At 34.9% G+C, this 16666-nt stretch overlaps 2 protein-coding genes and 1 pseudogene across 2 annotated transcripts; 2 read left to right on the forward strand and 1 right to left on the reverse strand.

Annotated features, from left to right (window-relative positions):
• The first annotated feature begins 279 nt into the window (after window positions 1-279).
• On the forward strand, window positions 280-2364 carry LOC130497068 (glutamine synthetase cytosolic isozyme 1-3-like). The gene is made up of 7 exons (XM_056989945.1): window positions 280-419; window positions 695-734; window positions 834-937; window positions 1040-1195; window positions 1279-1570; window positions 1660-1713; window positions 1815-2364. The coding sequence occupies exons 1-7, from the start codon at window positions 346-348 to the stop codon at window positions 2157-2159; spliced, it is 1065 nt and encodes a 354-aa protein (XP_056845925.1). The 5' UTR covers window positions 280-345; the 3' UTR covers window positions 2160-2364.
• A 5087-nt stretch (window positions 2365-7451) lies between these two features.
• Window positions 7452-9901, forward strand: LOC108812960 (probable inactive receptor kinase RLK902). The gene is made up of 2 exons (XM_018585365.2): window positions 7452-8868; window positions 9062-9901. The coding sequence occupies exons 1-2, from the start codon at window positions 7554-7556 to the stop codon at window positions 9652-9654; spliced, it is 1908 nt and encodes a 635-aa protein (XP_018440867.1). The 5' UTR covers window positions 7452-7553; the 3' UTR covers window positions 9655-9901.
• Window positions 9902-10799: 898 nt separating this feature from the next.
• Window positions 10800-12322, reverse strand: LOC108807691 (probable serine/threonine protein kinase IREH1; annotated as a pseudogene).
• Between the last annotated feature and the right edge of the window lie 4344 nt (window positions 12323-16666).

Consider the following 16666-nt stretch of genomic DNA (forward strand, 5'->3'; position numbering starts at 1 on the left):
AGCCCTTTATCAAAAAAAAAAAATTCTAGTTATACTATTTAATCATAGATTACATATATTAAAATATTGTTATCATAATCCGTATCTAAACAATAGAAGAATCTTAACTGAAACAATATAATAGTACTAATTAACTATTTAAATTTTTAAAAGATAAACATTGCTACACAACAATAAATAAATCACCAATTTACTAGAATCATGTATTGACCACCGTAAATATCTGAAAACAATAATAAATAAATAAACAGAATTAGCTCTATAAACACTCAAAGAAGTTTTAATGATCGACTCTTCCCTAAACAACGCTGATTGATTAGTAACTTTTGTTTCTCCTACGCAGCCATGTCTCTGCTCTCAGATCTCGTCAACCTCAACCTCTCCGACACAACCAAGCAAATCATCGCCGAATACATATGGTTTGATCTCCCTTTCACGACAACTCTCATTATCTCTGTTCTTACAATTGCTACGGTCAGAACGCTTTGCTTTTTACGTTGTTTTTTTTTTGCTATCGATCTCTTATGTTGTTTTGCGAATTTCGGTTTGAATATTATTCGTTTCACTCGGTTAACGCTGTCATGCGGCGATGAGATTGACGTGTGCAACAACAACATAAACTTGTCTCTTCTTTTTCTTTTATTTGTCGTCTTCTTGGTTTGTGATGTTTCTCGTGTGAATTGTGAATGAACAGGATCGGTGGATCTGGAATGGACATTAGAAGCAAAGCCAGGGTAAATCAATACTCTGTTTATCTATCCTCTGTTTTCTTACTCTGTTTTTACTCTGTTTCTTGTATGGTTGATCTATACGATTTATTCTGGTTTGCATAGACACTACCAGGACCAGTGACCGATCCATCAAAGCTTCCCAAGTGGAACTACGACGGATCAAGCACCGATCAGGCCTCCGGAGATGACAGTGAAGTCATTCTATAGTATGTTCTTCCATCATGTCTATATACAGCATTTAATATGAAATAAATAAATAAACATATCTTGTCTTTAATTTTAATCCTGTTTTGTTTCAATTTATATAGCCCTCAGGCTATATTCCGTGATCCGTTTAGGAGAGGCAACAACATTCTGGTGATGTGTGACGCTTACACGCCGGCCGGTAACCCAATTCCAACCAACAAGAGGCACAACGCTGCTAAGATCTTCAGCGACTCAAAAGTTGCCTCTGAGGAGCCTTGGTACTCTCCTCCTCCTCCTCTTCTTGGTCTTATCAGTTAATCATATACTAATACTCTTTCTCTCCATGTGACTCAAAAAAAAGGTATGGAATTGAGCAAGAATACACACTGATGCAAAAGGATGTGAACTGGCCTATTGGTTGGCCTGTTGGTGGCTTCCCTGGCCCACAAGGACCATACTACTGCGGCGTGGGAGCTGACAAAGCCATTGGTCGTGACATCGTGGATGCACACTACAAAGCCTGTCTTTACGCAGGTATTAGCATCTCTGGTGTCAATGGAGAAGTCATGCCTGGCCAATGGGAGTTCCAAGTCGGTCCTGTTGAGGGTATTAGTGCTGGTGATCAAGTCTGGATCGCTAGATTCCTTCTGGAGGTACTAATCTACTTTAACCAGTTCTGTACCCATTACAAGCTTAACTAAAACTTTACCAAATGGCTCATCCATCTTCTCTATTTTTACAGAGGATCACTGAGATCTCTGGTGTAAACGTCAGCTTTGACCCAAAACCAGTCCCGGTTAGTGTCTCTTAATGTGTTATTGTTTGATTTTATTTATTTTATTTATTTATTTTCATGTGTTAATGTTTTTGTAACGTATTGTTTGCATGGATGTTCAGGGTGATTGGAACGGAGCTGGAGCGCACTGCAACTACAGCACGAAGACGATGAGGAACGATGGAGGGTTAGCGGTTATAAAGAAAGCGATAGAGAAGCTGCAGGTGAAGCACAAGCAGCACATTGCTGCGTACGGTGAAGGCAACGAGCGTCGTCTCACTGGGAAGCACGAGACGGCAGATATCAACACGTTCTCATGGGGAGTGGCGAACCGTGGAGCTTCGGTGAGAGTGGGACGAGACACTGAGAAAGAAGGCAAAGGTTACTTCGAGGATCGTAGGCCGGCTTCTAACATGGATCCTTATGTCGTCACTTCCATGATCGCCGAAACCACCATCCTCGGTTAAGTAATCAACCGCATTTTATAATGTTTGGTTTGTCCGGTTTAGTGTTTTTTTTTAAATTTTTTAATTTGCGAATTTTCATTTGCACTACTAATAATTTATTTTCATGCCCTAGTAGTAGTATTGACGATGCTTTTTTCATTTCGAATAATTAAATAAAAGGATGTTTATGTTGGAAATTTAAAACTAAAAATGTTATTACTGGGTTTTTTTGTTGTTGTGTTTGAACTCGTCAGGAGGAATAAGATTTTGTGATTATGAGAAATAATATTTAAACTAGGTGTTTTGCCCGCATTTGCGGGCTTAATAATTTTCTAAATTACTAAATAAATATATTATCAATTCGAGAACCATTAAAATAAATTATTTTCATGCTTTTTATATATTTAATAATTAGTTAAATATTAGTTTTATATAAAATAAAGTTTTCTTATTTTAATAAGATATTTTTATTACATAATTTTTTGAAAATATTCATATATACATAAAACTATACATATGTATTTATATTTATTTTTAAAATATTTTGATGTAAAATATTTTGGATCACATAATATATAATTTTTTAGATAATGATGAGAATCAAATTAATGAAATTCATTTTTAATTTGTGAGCAATTTTATATTAACAAATCTAATCTAATTATTTATTAAGGGTAATGAAGATTTTAAATGCTTTAAATTTTACCGTGAGAAAAGGAAAATCGTTTTGAAAATAGTAATATAAACTACTTGTTTTTCAGTTATTTAAAATTAATATTTTTTGGATCACATAATATATAACTTTTTAGATAATAATGAGAATCAAATTAATGAAATTCATTTTTTAGATTTTGGATAAATCTTACTATTATTAATTTTAATCAGTTACTAATCAAATAAATTTTTTATTTTTATTTTTAGCTTAATTATATATTTTAAGTCACTTAATATTCTTTTTTCAATTATTTAAAACTAAGAATTTTATTTGATTAATATTTAGTTATATACTTTATGTTTTCAACTTTACATTTTAAAAAATTTCAGATAACAACACAACATTAATATATGAATTATATTTATATTTAAAATATTTTTAGATTTTGGATAAATCTTACTATTATTAATTTTAATCAATTATTAATCAAAAATAATAATTTTTCGTTTTCATTTTTAGCTTAATTATATATTTTAAGTCACTTAATATTCTCTTTTCAATTATATAAATTAAGAATTTTATTTGATTAATATTTAGTTATATACTTTATGTTTTCAACTTTATATTTATGTTTTCAACTTTATATTCAAAGAAATTCAGATAACAACACAACATACATATAAGAATTATATTTATATTTTAAAATATTTTTAGATTTTGGATAAATCTTACTATTATTAATTTTAATCAATTATTAATCAAATAAATTAATTTTCGTTTTATTTTTAGCTTAATTATATATTTTAGTCACTTAATATTTTCTTTTAAATTAAATAAAATTAATAATATCATTTAATTATATTTAGTTATATACTTTATGTTTTCAACTTTATTTTAAAAAAATTCAGATAGCAACACAACATACATATAGGAATTATATTTATATTTTAAAATATTTTTAGATTTTGGATAAATCTTACTATTACTAAATTTAATCAATTATATAATCAAATAAAGTAATTTTCGTTTTTATTTTTACCTTAATTATATATTTTATTCATTAAGGGTAATATCGATATTAACCACTCTAACTTTTAACGTGAGAGCTCCGTCGCGAGAATTTACTTCGCAAATAATAGTATAGATACTGCTGAATATTCTCTTTTCAACAATATATAATGTATGTGACCAACATACGAATTTAAGAAGAAAGAAAATAATAAGGAATCCAAATATTAATTTCGAAGACGCATGAGTGGTGGAAAACACCATTATATTAGCGCACGTGCTCTGTACTCCCGAGTCCCTAATCACATGCATTGTTTCGAGACTTGCTTGATTTGATAAAGTCAAATCAACTTTAGAATTAAACACATCTATGTGATTTTTTTTTATCAAATCTATGTGATATTTGTTTATTGAGTGGGATATCCGTGAATACTCCAATACTCCAGTAAGAAAATGTTTTAATCCTCTTCAATCCTTGACGTATTTGGCCATGCTAACTAAAAAGAAAAAAAACATTGACGGGAAGTGGTAATAACGTTTTAATAAGATCTAGCAAGTCATATGATACGACGCAAGGACATTTGTTAGTACTTAAAAGTTTTATTCAATGCATTTTAGTATCACACTTCAACACGGGTTTTCTTTTTAACTGAATTTTCTTGTAAAGTTTTTTTTTTTTTGTAACTTGCTTTCATAAATAAAGAAAAGACTAAAAAACGTTTTACAAGCCCAGTGACTATAGTCAGCCCAACCCCAAGTTTGAATCACATTTAGAACCCACTAGTAGCCCAAAAGAAATTAAAGAGAAGCCCAAGTTTAGAGTCTGTTAATCTTCTGATCGATGGCTTTGGCGAACCTCGATTGTATCGAGTGGAGAAGAGGATAGTTGCAGTGATGGAGATCAAGTACTTCGCAACCAGCTTTGCATCATCTGTGATGATCTGATTGGGTTGTCCCCTCTGAAGTTCTGAAGCTTGTTCCTTAGTTGACTATCAATCACCTTGAAGAGTTGTTCTATGGATCGGAAGGTGTTGGAGTGTAGTCTAGCGTTTCTCTCATTCCACACCCAATAAAGCGTCGATTGTCATGCCAATAGAGTTAGAGATCGTTGAGCAGTCGGTGAAGGCAAGGAGTTCATTTGTTGAACAGTATCGGACCAGTTCGGGTGAGCTAGCAAGCGCAGCCTGCCAGTTATCTTCCTCCAGAGGTTATACCCATAGTCACAGGCGAAGTAGATATGATCCCTGGACTCCTGAGCCGAGTTGCAGAGCAAGCAAGCTCCATCAACTCCCAGTCCCCAACGTAGAAGGCGGTCTCTTGTTGGTATCCTGTCTTTACCAGTTCTTGTAAAGTTAGTGACTTAATAATCATGATGTCTGACCTACTTTAATTTCCCGCTTTGAAATTAATAAACAGAAATAAGATAAAAATTTCGAACAAATAAAAAAGAAAGAGAATATCAAAGTAATGTTGAAGTTATCGACCAACCAAGAAACAACAAAGAAAACCTACAAGTAGTTCGTTATATGCCTGGAATTGTGAAATGGTATTTTCGTTATTGAGATATTCTTTAAATTGGATTTTTTCATAAATTATATTAGTATCTAATTAAAGGGCATCTTAATAAACCAAAATAACGAAAGAGAATCTAAAATTGTTAAATAGGAACTTTTTTTTTGAACACCCGTTAAATAGGATCTTAAACTGTTTAAAAATGGGTGCTGTCTTTGACAAAAAAAAAATGAATGCTGTCTTATTGGGTATTATGTTTACCATGTTAAGCCCAAGAACCTAAGGTTTGTAGTGATCATTGCTTTGTAGTGAAGGTTTTGATCCCTAAAAACCTAAGTTTGTGTCACGTCACTCCCCTTGTACCCCTTTATATCATATTTTGTTTGCTAACAAACTTGAAACAACGTAAATGAAAGCGAGAGAGACCGCAAGTTGGTAGAGGAATACTCGTCGCTTAGAAGATCTAGCAGTATAAAACACTATTCGAATCTAATTTAAAACTAATATTATATCTGATCTACCAAAATGAATATGACCACAAAAGGAATAAGAGAAAAAAAGATAAAATGAATGAAGAGTAACAAAATAATAGAAATACTAATTCTTTAATGTTTTTACCAGATTTGATAAAGTTATTTTGCTCTATAATTTATTAATTTTTTAAAAAATGAGAATGAACATTTAAAAGAAATATTCTTCTAAGCCAAGTTACAAAAAAAAAATATTCTTTATAAATAGTATCAAATTTGAAGAATGAAAAGGAATTAGCTATTCTCATTGTTCTTTTGCTCACCATTTATAATGAATAGCTTAAGTTAACTATAGAGAAATATATTTGTTCTATTTTCTGGCACATAACATGTTATTGTAGGCTTGTAGCCGTTGCTTCCCCGACGCTCAATTACATAACACTGATTGTGGTGACAAATTTCATATGGGACCCCTTGTGATTGATATTACAGACTGGATCATATCCAAAAAACACATCTGTATGAACATTGTACTACTGAAATGGTAGATTTCTAAGATTATTTTTATTCATGGGAATCATGAATATATGAAACGAATAACTATAGAAGCCTTTTTCTTACCTTTTTCTGGCAGATAACATAATTTACTTATATTTGGTCTTTTATTCTTGTCAGAAGCCTATAATACCCGATCTTGATAAATTATATATTTCCCGACTAATGCATCTTCAAGAGTATAACTATAAAATAATTAGAGCTTCACTAGACTTTGAATTGGATGCAAGAAAGGATTACAGTTTTAAGTTTATTGTAGCCGTTGCTTCCCGAATTGTAACGCTCAGTTACATAACACTGTGACAAATTTAAAATGGGACCCCCTTGTGATTGATATTACAGACTGGATGGATCATATCGAAAATAACACATTGATACAGAGTGGAGAGACAGTTACAAAATAAAAGAGAATGTGTTTTCTTTTGTTATGTAAAGCTTTAATGCTGTAAATTATTGTTGTTGGCTTTTTTTTACGTGTTATGGTCCTCCTACCAGTCCTTTAACCCACCACCCATGTTCTTTCTTCATTTTTGCCTTTACAACCATGCATCATTGATTACTCTACAGGAAAAATCAAGTTTACATGAGAAAAAAATAAAAATAATCAAGTTTATTTATGAATAAAGAACATAGAAGTAAGTGTGTATCTTGAGAAGGGGGCTCCACTCTGCTCAAATGCAGAGAATATCATGATCTTAATTCTTAGCTTAGCACATTTTTTTTAATAAACCCTTTGGATTCCATTAAATCCAATATTAAAATTAATACTATTAGTCCCCAACTAAACTGATCCACTTGCTAATTTCTTCATTTTCATACGAGTGTCAATCAACTGCGACAGATTTTTTTTTGGGTAAAGAATCTTTAGTAGTTAGAGAGACAAAGCAGGTAGATTAGATAAGACAATAACATAACTAAGGTCCCTCACATTGACAAATCACATTTAGATACCAAACATGATACATAACCAATCACATTATTCCTGTCCCAAGCATAGACAAGAGAGATGACGTCACTGTAGTAATAGAAATATCGTTTTTGTCGCATTTAAAAATGTAACAAAATATTAAATATTCAAAACCCTAAAAGAAAAAAGAGGAGACCGAGAACTTTAAGTGTTTGACTGCTAGCTTTCACTACACTCACTCCTCTCTGTAATAATAACCACCACACCTTTCTTTTCAGACATCTCTAGGGTTTCGTTCTCTCTTCTTGATGACTCCCTCAATGGCGAGTCTCTCCACATTCCTCTCGATTCTCCTCCTCCTCTCTCTCCCTCTTCCCTCAACCCAAGACCTCGCCGCCGACAAATCCGCCCTCCTCTCCCTCCGCTCCGCCGTCGGCGGCCGCACATCCCACTGGAACACCGAACAAACCACGCCATGCAACTGGACCGGCGTCGCCTGCGACGCCGCCACCAACCGCGTAACCGCCCTCCGCCTCCCCGGCTTCGCCCTCTCCGGCAACATTCCCGAGGGTATTTTCGGAAACTTAACGAATCTCCGCACACTCAGCCTCCGCCTCAACGCGCTAACCGGCGCTCTCCCTACGGATCTCGCCGCCTGCTCCGACCTCCGGCGTCTCTACCTCCAAGGAAACAGATTCTCCGGAGAGATTCCACCCCTCCTGTTCGGTCTAAGCAACCTCGTGAGGCTGGATCTCGGGGAGAACGAGTTCACGGGAGAGATCTCCTCGGGGTTCAAGAACCTCACGAGGCTCAAGACTCTGTTCTTGGAGAACAACAAGCTCTCTGGGCCTCTTCTTGATTTGGGCTTGGGCTTGGGCTTGGATCAGTTCAACGTCTCTAACAACTTGTTGAACGGATCTATACCGAAGAGTCTTCGGAAGTTTGGTTCTGATTCTTTCCTCGGGACTTCGCTCTGCGGTAAGCCGCTCGGTGTTTGTAGTGACGAAGGGACTGTGCCGAGTCAGCCTATCTCCGTCGGGAACATTCCCGGAAAGAGAAAGAGGAAGCTCTCCGGCGGAGTGATAGCCGGGATTGTGATCGGTTGCGTGGTTGGCTTCTTCTTGATCGTTCTTGTTTTGATGGTTCTCTTCCGGAAGAAGGAAGACGAGAGAACAAGAGACATCAAGCAGCTTGACATCGAAGTTCCGGAGGAGAAGACGACGGCGGTGGAAGCAAATGAGCCATCCACGGCGGCGGCGACGGCGACCGCGACGAAAGCGGTGGAAGTGAACAGCTCAGGGACGGCGAGGAAGTTAGTGTTCTTCGGGAACGCGACGAAGGTTTTCGAACTGGAGGATCTGCTGAGAGCTTCGGCGGAGGTTCTTGGGAAAGGGACGTTCGGGACGGCGTACAAGGCGGTGCTTGACGCCGCGACGTTGGTGGCTGTGAAGAGGCTGAGGGATGTGACGGTGGGGGATAGAGAGTTCAAGGAGAAGATTGAGGTTGTTGGGGCGATGGATCATGAGAACTTGGTGCCGTTGAGAGCTTATTATTACAGTGGAGATGAGAAGCTGCTTGTGTATGACTTCATGCCTATGGGAAGCTTGTCTGCTCTCTTACACGGTTAGAGTTCTTCTCTTAGTCTCTTTCTCTGCTAAATAACTGATTTTTTTAAATGCTAATATTAATATTATAGTTTCTCTGCTTAATCTTTAAAAGTCCTTGTAATAATTTTTGTAGAATTAATAGTTTTTTGTAGAATGTGTTGTGTTATAGTCTCAGTGAATATATGATTAATGTAATCGCTATGTTATAGGAAACAAAGGCGCAGGACGGAGTCCACTAGACTGGGAAGTCCGAGCACGTATCGCTCTTGGAGCAGCTCGTGGACTAGACTATCTACACTCGCAAGACCCATTGAGCTCTCACGGAAACGTCAAGTCTTCCAACATCCTCTTAACGAACTCACACGACGCACGGGTCTCTGATTTCGGTTTGGCTCAGCTAGCCGGTTCCTCATCCACGACACCAAACCGGGTTACCGGGTACCGTGCGCCGGAAGTAACTGACCCTAGTCGTGTCTCCCAGAAAGCGGATGTGTATAGTTTTGGTGTGGTGCTGCTAGAGCTGCTCACGGGGAAGGCGCCGTCTAACTCGGTGATGAATGAGGAAGGGATGGACTTGGCGAGGTGGGTGCATTCGGTGGAGAGGGAAGAGTGGAGGAGTGAGGTTTTTGACTCGGAGCTGGTGAGTTCGGAGACGGTGGTGTCTGTGGAAGGAGAGATGGAGGAAATGCTGCAGCTGGGGATTGAGTGTACGGAGCAGCACCCTGACAAGAGGCCAGTGATGACGGAGGTGGTGAGGAGGATCCAGGAGTTGCGCCTACCGGGTTCGGATCTGGTGGGCTAGACCATTGGATTGGAGAAGCTTCAGAGGCTTATGATGGATGTCTTTAAGGAATCTTTGCTGTTTAAATGTTGGTTTAAGAGTATGGCAGGGAATTAGAGTTGAGGTCGTTAATTAGATGTTCTTAATTTTGTTTTTTTTTTCTTTCTTAATTTTATTCTCATGTGTGGGCACTGATGATGAGGAGTTCGTTGTGGTTGTAATTATTATTGCTTTTTAACTTTAACTTTGTTTCAGTATTGTTTCAGCCTTTTATCCCTTTAATACCAGTAGTATGCAGCCTAAAATGAAGACGGATAAGCTGGTAACTATAGATTTATATTATCAACTACTCCTAACACAATAGATATTGATGTCTTTATGTTCATACTTCACTAGATACGATCATACGACTAAGTCTGGAAATTTTAATTTTCCCAAAGAAAAACAAGGTTGGGTGCAATGAATGTGTAGCTAACATTGTGGCAGACCAAGTTCGTAAATACAAAATTATTGAAGTTATGTAGGGTTGCCTTTCCTAAATGGCATTTTGAAATCATTAAAAGGTGTAAATATGTTACAACTGTTGAGGTCTCACTTTATCTTTTACTACGTGTTACTCTAACGCAAACGCTTCCTCATCAGTCTCATGTCCTTGTGGTTTATGAGAACATGGAGGAAAAAGATACCGATATCTCTTCCCATGATGTTTTAATATCCTTTGTCCCCTCTTTTCACATCATGTCATTGTAGACGTAATAAATTAAGCACAGATTCAAGTTCACTGCAATGGAAAAAATAGTTGCTCTCTCTTGATTTTTAATCAAAATAATGTCTCTGTGATTTATTAATATACATGTACTTTGCATTCTCACTGGCTTTGGCTAAGAAAAGCTTGTTATTAATGTATTAGTATCACATCTGACGAGAGTTTAGTTGTGGCTCTTATCCTTTATGGAGGAGCTAGGATTCGATCTTGTATATGGATTATGGATTGTAAAACAGAGTTTGAATGGAACGTCTTTGGCATGTTAATAGCGAAACAGAGGGTTACTCAAGAAGAGGAGCAGAAAAGAGCTATTCATGAATGTGTTTTACTGCACAACTGATTATTTTGGAAACAACAAGTGATTAGAGAGAGAGAGAGAGAGAGAGAGAGAGACGATCTCTTACCGGTCTATAATATCATGTGCTTCAGCACTCATTTCTTCACGGACATGAGGCCATGGTATGTTACGTTTGAGAATATTGTCAGCTGCTAGGCTATCCTTATGCCTGAAGGTCTCTGCTAACTTGTCAAGAGTTCACAGCAATTGCCATGAGCCGCTCATCAACACTCAGTCCTTTCTGGTCAGATTTGTCAGCTAATGGCTAGTGGGAACTTCCTCCTCACAGATGCGGCACATTATTGAACTTTCCTCCGAGACGAGTGGCGGCTCTCCCCAGTAACCCCAAGTGATACTGTGCCGATGCTTGGGCGAATGTTCACGAGTTGCTGGCGGGCAGTTTAGAACAGCAGTAGTATCATCACTAGGTTGTCGATTTCTAACCATATTTGGAGGTCATGTTTGGTATCATTCTGCTCTTCTGATGGAAGTTTCTTCCAGGAAGACGTTCTATCAATGTTTGCAGGAGATTCAGATTCCTTAAGAACATAGTTTTCAGGAGGACAGATAGGAGGAACTGAGCGTACAACAACGTCTTCCTTCCACTCCAAACCATGCTGTTCCTGACTATAAGCTTTCTTGGTGGATAGTGGTATCTTCAAGATTTTTGCAGCACTTGACTGACGTAGTTGTACAACTTGTTCCTCTTCTACCCAACTTTCTTTCTCGTACATCTGGTAAGTATATAAAGCATCCGAGTATGAAGCAACGCCCGGAGGGAGCTCTTGACGTCTATCATCTAAGTCCTGAACAATGCCTTCACACTGAAGCCAGAAATCTCCAGGAGTAGTCATACCACAACCGCGAGCCAATATTAACAAGCCACTCAGGATGACTTTCTGCATTTTTTCTCAAGAACTCCCACACGGTCGGAGAGTTTACTTCTTCCTTTGCTTTATCACATTTTGCACGAATTAGAACCAATATCTCCTGGAAAAGACAGACACTATTAGACTCTGCATACAGCAAACCTCACAAGAGATCAAAAGAAATAGGAGAGTCTAGAATACCTCCACATTATTCGACCTACGAGGCTCCACAATGGAAAGGGACGTACACCTTTTGAGTTCAGTTCACGAGAAAAGCTTTTAATGTCACCAGGAAATCTCTTCCGCGGAGCACTGGTCGATCGGTCATACGAAATTAGGCTTGTTAACGTGGTGATTCTGACTCTTTTAGATTTTCCAATTCATACGAATTCTAGAAAGAAGTCAAAAAAAGATCACTTAAGACTACTTCAAGATTATATATTATGATAGAGAATGAGGTACCTCTGGGGTGCAGAATTCTGAATTTCTTAAGAGGGCCAGTGCGACCTAAGAAGTACCATCATAAGTTACTCTAACAGGAGAGACACAATATCAAGAAACAGTTGAGAATAACTGTTTACTGGGCGGGCCAGTATCAGGAGATATGCCATCACATAACTCACTCGAGCGTGGCCTATGTTCACTCTCTTCAAACCCTAGCTTAATACTCCCAGCTTCCTTCTTCTTATTAACCTTAACCCAAGCCCAAGCCACCATCAGTAACCACCTTCGAGAGTTTTGTTGATGTAAAGATATCCGCCCTGAAGTAGTTGCTGACGTAGTTGCTGAAGCAGACGTCGGGTTGAGGGGTGAAGACCATGTGGAGTCGAGATGCTGAGCTGGAGTCATGTAGATTTGGAGAGCAAAGGAGTATCTCGGAGAAAATGCAAAGAGGAATAAACTTGAGGAGCAAATTTATGACTTAAAGGAAGAGGAATAAGTGCATTCCAAGAAAATGAAAGTTGCACTTATTGATATGGAAGATGTCCATATTGTGGTTCCTTGGAGACTAGAGTTTCGGGAATGTGGAGAACTATATAAGATAGCTATGGGTCGTCTGTAAAGAGACATAGACACATAGGCTGCTCTTATAAAGAGAGAGAAGCGCTTGGAAGTGTTCTGGGTCGTGCTGAAGTAGGGGCTGAAGTACTTGACGGTGGAAAGATACAAGCGGGTAGCTTAGGAATTGTTCAGTGGCGTGTGTTAGGGTGTAACACTAGACATGTAAAGCTGATTAAGCAGAACTTGTAATTAAGTTGTACAAGGCGATTTCTAATAAAGCTATTGGTGTGTGCTTGTGTATTTTGTCTCTCTGATTTACCTTCTGCAGTACTATTGTTTATGTCGTCTTTGCACTTACAAGTTTGCTCGTAGACAACAGAGGAGGAGTTTCTCCATCACTCCTAAAATTGAAAAGTCTCTCCTATGGCAACGGTCCGGATCTCGTCTTGATCCGCTTCAATCCAATCCCAGAGAGGAAGGCATGATCGGAGAAATGAAAGCAGGTCCTCCTTCCCTCGCGTCATGTCCAACGGTTACTTTCTACGACTCAGAGCTAGGAGACAAGTTCGATTTGCCACTTGAGCTTGAGCATGGGATTATACAATCTACTAGTACTTATCAACACAGATCCCATTTTGGTAATTCCATGATTATAAATTTTGAAAACTGAGTTAAGCCTCTATTTATATTTGATCATTTTACTTACAAGAATCCTCCATTTATTGAGTTGTTATACTAATGGGCTTAGGCCTTATTTTTGTCTAACTTGCATTGTTTTTAGAATTGATTCTCGAATTTAGGAATTCATTTTCTTGTGTTGATATTCAGATTTCAGATTAAGCAAATTACCGTATATAATTTCTAGAAACATTTGAATTTTTAACTCGGAAATATACATGATAGCATATCATATAATAATCAACATGTTCTGGCTCTCTACTAAAAGTATATGAATCGTATTCTAATGATTTCCATTGATAGCTTCATGCATGCAAAATGACAAAAGAAAAACATAATATGTTGTGGTACATGTAGAGTTCTTTTCTGCTCCTATTTGAATGAAGATATTGATGATCTCTGGGTTCCTCTCTCCATTACAAAATTCTGAGAAAAAAATTGAAGAACAATAATGGCTTGATTGGTGACATGAGTTACCATCGATTTAGGTTGAGTTAGAGTTGTAACTCAAAAATGTTACCAATCATGCATTAAATTTTTTTTTTTTAGTTTGGATTTGATTTAAGATGTGTTGTACTTGAGTTACAATTTTGACTTATCTCCTTTATAAAATTGTTAACTCAAATCATAAATCTTCATCAACCAAAATCTCATATTTTAGAAGTTGCATTACAAATTTGTTTGATTCTTTGTTTAAAAAAATGAAAATCGTGACCAATAACTTCAGTGCTCGTGCCTAAATTAATGCTAGTCAAAGATTTTATAACAAATTCTTTATTGTTCCTAATTTTTTGAATTATTCAAAAATTTAACCAACTATTATTATAACAAAATTTAATTAACTATTTTTATTATTATTTAATTTAATTTATTTTATTATTGATATTAGAATAAATATTATTTTTAGATTATAATATTTAGAAAATAATATATATTGAAAATTATTTTTCAAATTTAGTACTTATTTAAAATATTTTAAAATGTCTTTATGTTTTATTTGTTTTTAATAAATATTTTACTGTTTATATGTTTTTAATAAATATTTTACTGTTTATATGTTTTGGATAACTTTTTAACTTTCTCAAGGTCTTCAAAAAATATTAAGTGGTTGAATAGAAATGTCTTCCTGATCACATCATTTTGCATTTGAATACCAAATATACTGATTGTAATAGCCTTTCAGCAAAAGCATGTGTACCCCTTAAGAACAATAGATAATGTTTTCACAAAAATATACTCCCTAGTTTCATATTATTTGATGTTATAACTCAATATACATATATTAAGAAAATAATTTTATTAAAAATATTATTAAAGAATTATTGAAAAATATTATATTTAATTATAAATAGAAATAGTAAAAATAAAATTGAGTGCACAATTTTTGATAAAATTAAAAAATTTCTACATTTATGCTAACATTTTTTATTGTGAAATAAAAAAATTCTTAAAACATCATATATATTGAAAATGTGGGAGTATATTATAAAGCTAAGTTATTGTAAACACTCATGAGACTTATCCTCGATAAATTTCTCATCACATTCGCTCCATCTTCAAGATGGATGTCAAGAGACTCCATCAAATGGTGTTTGCCTATTATCATAAATTTGCTTGTCTTGTAAGTCCAAATAGTATGTGAAAGAGGTTCACTCAAGACAAATGATTATAATCTGAAGTTCACTCAAGACAAATGATTATAATCCGAGGATTCTAGTAGGTTTTGTAAGATGTGGATGTACAATTCCTCCTTACAATAGTTCCTGGAAAAACCAGACATAAAAAGTATAAAACAAAAAATAATAATATATTTTTAAATTATGTCTAGCTTGACATATAATTGTAATTGGTTCACAATATTTCTTTCTTTTATGCATGTGCATCCTCACCTACTACTAGGAGATGTGACAGAGTCCCGTTAGCCTAATAAGACATACATAAACTAAATGATGTGAAATTGATTCTAACTATATAGATAGAGTGAAGTTGTAAGAAAAACAAAAAGAAAAGAAATCTCTTTCATAAATTTACCAAATGCTTAAAGAATTCAGGTGAACTTCCATTGAAAAGATACCATATGGATAATTCCTTCAATGAAAATTTTATTTATCTACAAATAAAAAATACATCCAAGTTTGATATATTTGGGAAGACCTAGTTGTGGCAAATTGATAATACATACATCCGGTTGTGTGTATGCAGTATAACTAGATGGCCATGATCTTTATGAACATGACGAAAGCATAGTTGAAGCCTTGAACTTTTCAAGCTTCTTTCCTCTTACAACCCGAACAATCTTAATCAAGATTAACTACTTCCACTACAAAAATATAATGTACACCAAAAATTAGTGAGCCAAAGTAATATAATATATTGATTCTAAAAGATAAATTGTTTTTACAGAATAGATGACTAAACTTTATATGCATATTTGACTCTTGTGCTGCATATAAGAATCATAAAAGATTTAATTTTCAGAATGTACCTGGAAGATATAAGCCAATGGGATAGCAACTACAACTACAATTTCCAACTTCCTAGCATTAAGCAACATGATCCTATATCAAATTTTCATATTAATGCACTGATTTTTAGAGATAAAACAATTACAAATATTTATGAAATATTAATAAATAGATATAAGCATAATAAAAACAAAAATACACATATATTTGTATAAACAATTAAGAGATGCAACTTTTCATATATATGAATAGTCACGTCTTTTTAGTTTAAAGGTGGCTATTTTGAAATGATAATTATATGAATAGTTGTAACTTTTCAATTTAAATAGTCACATCTTTTCAATTTAAAATTAGTTATTTTGAAATGATACATATATGAATAGTCATAACTTTTCATTTAAATAATTACATATTTTCAATGTAAATACTAACTACTACACAGTTCTTAAAACAAATAATGAAATGACACATCTTAAAATATAATGAAAAAATAAAATTCCTACAAAAATACATAATTTTTTAACATTGTTTTGGGTTTTCTCATGAAAAAAATTTATGAGATGCAATTTTCATGTATAAAACTTAAGCGATTCAAACTTTCATATTAATACACTGATTTTTAGATATAAAACAATTACAAATATTTATGAAATATTAATAAATAGTTATAAGCATAATAAAAACGAAAAGACATAAATATTTTTATAAAAATTAAGAGATGCAACTTTCCATATATGAATAGTCGCATCTTTTTAATTTAAAGGTAGTTATTTTGAAATGATAGTTATATGAATAGTTGTGACTTTTCAATTTAAATAGTCACATCTTTTCAACTAAAAGTAGTTATTTTGAAATGATACATATATGAATAGTCACAACTTTTTATTTAAATAATTACACATTTTCAATTTAAATA

Source organism: Raphanus sativus, chromosome 6 (assembly GCF_000801105.2).
Source record: "Raphanus sativus cultivar WK10039 chromosome 6, ASM80110v3, whole genome shotgun sequence".
Taxonomy (NCBI): domain Eukaryota; kingdom Viridiplantae; phylum Streptophyta; class Magnoliopsida; order Brassicales; family Brassicaceae; genus Raphanus; species Raphanus sativus.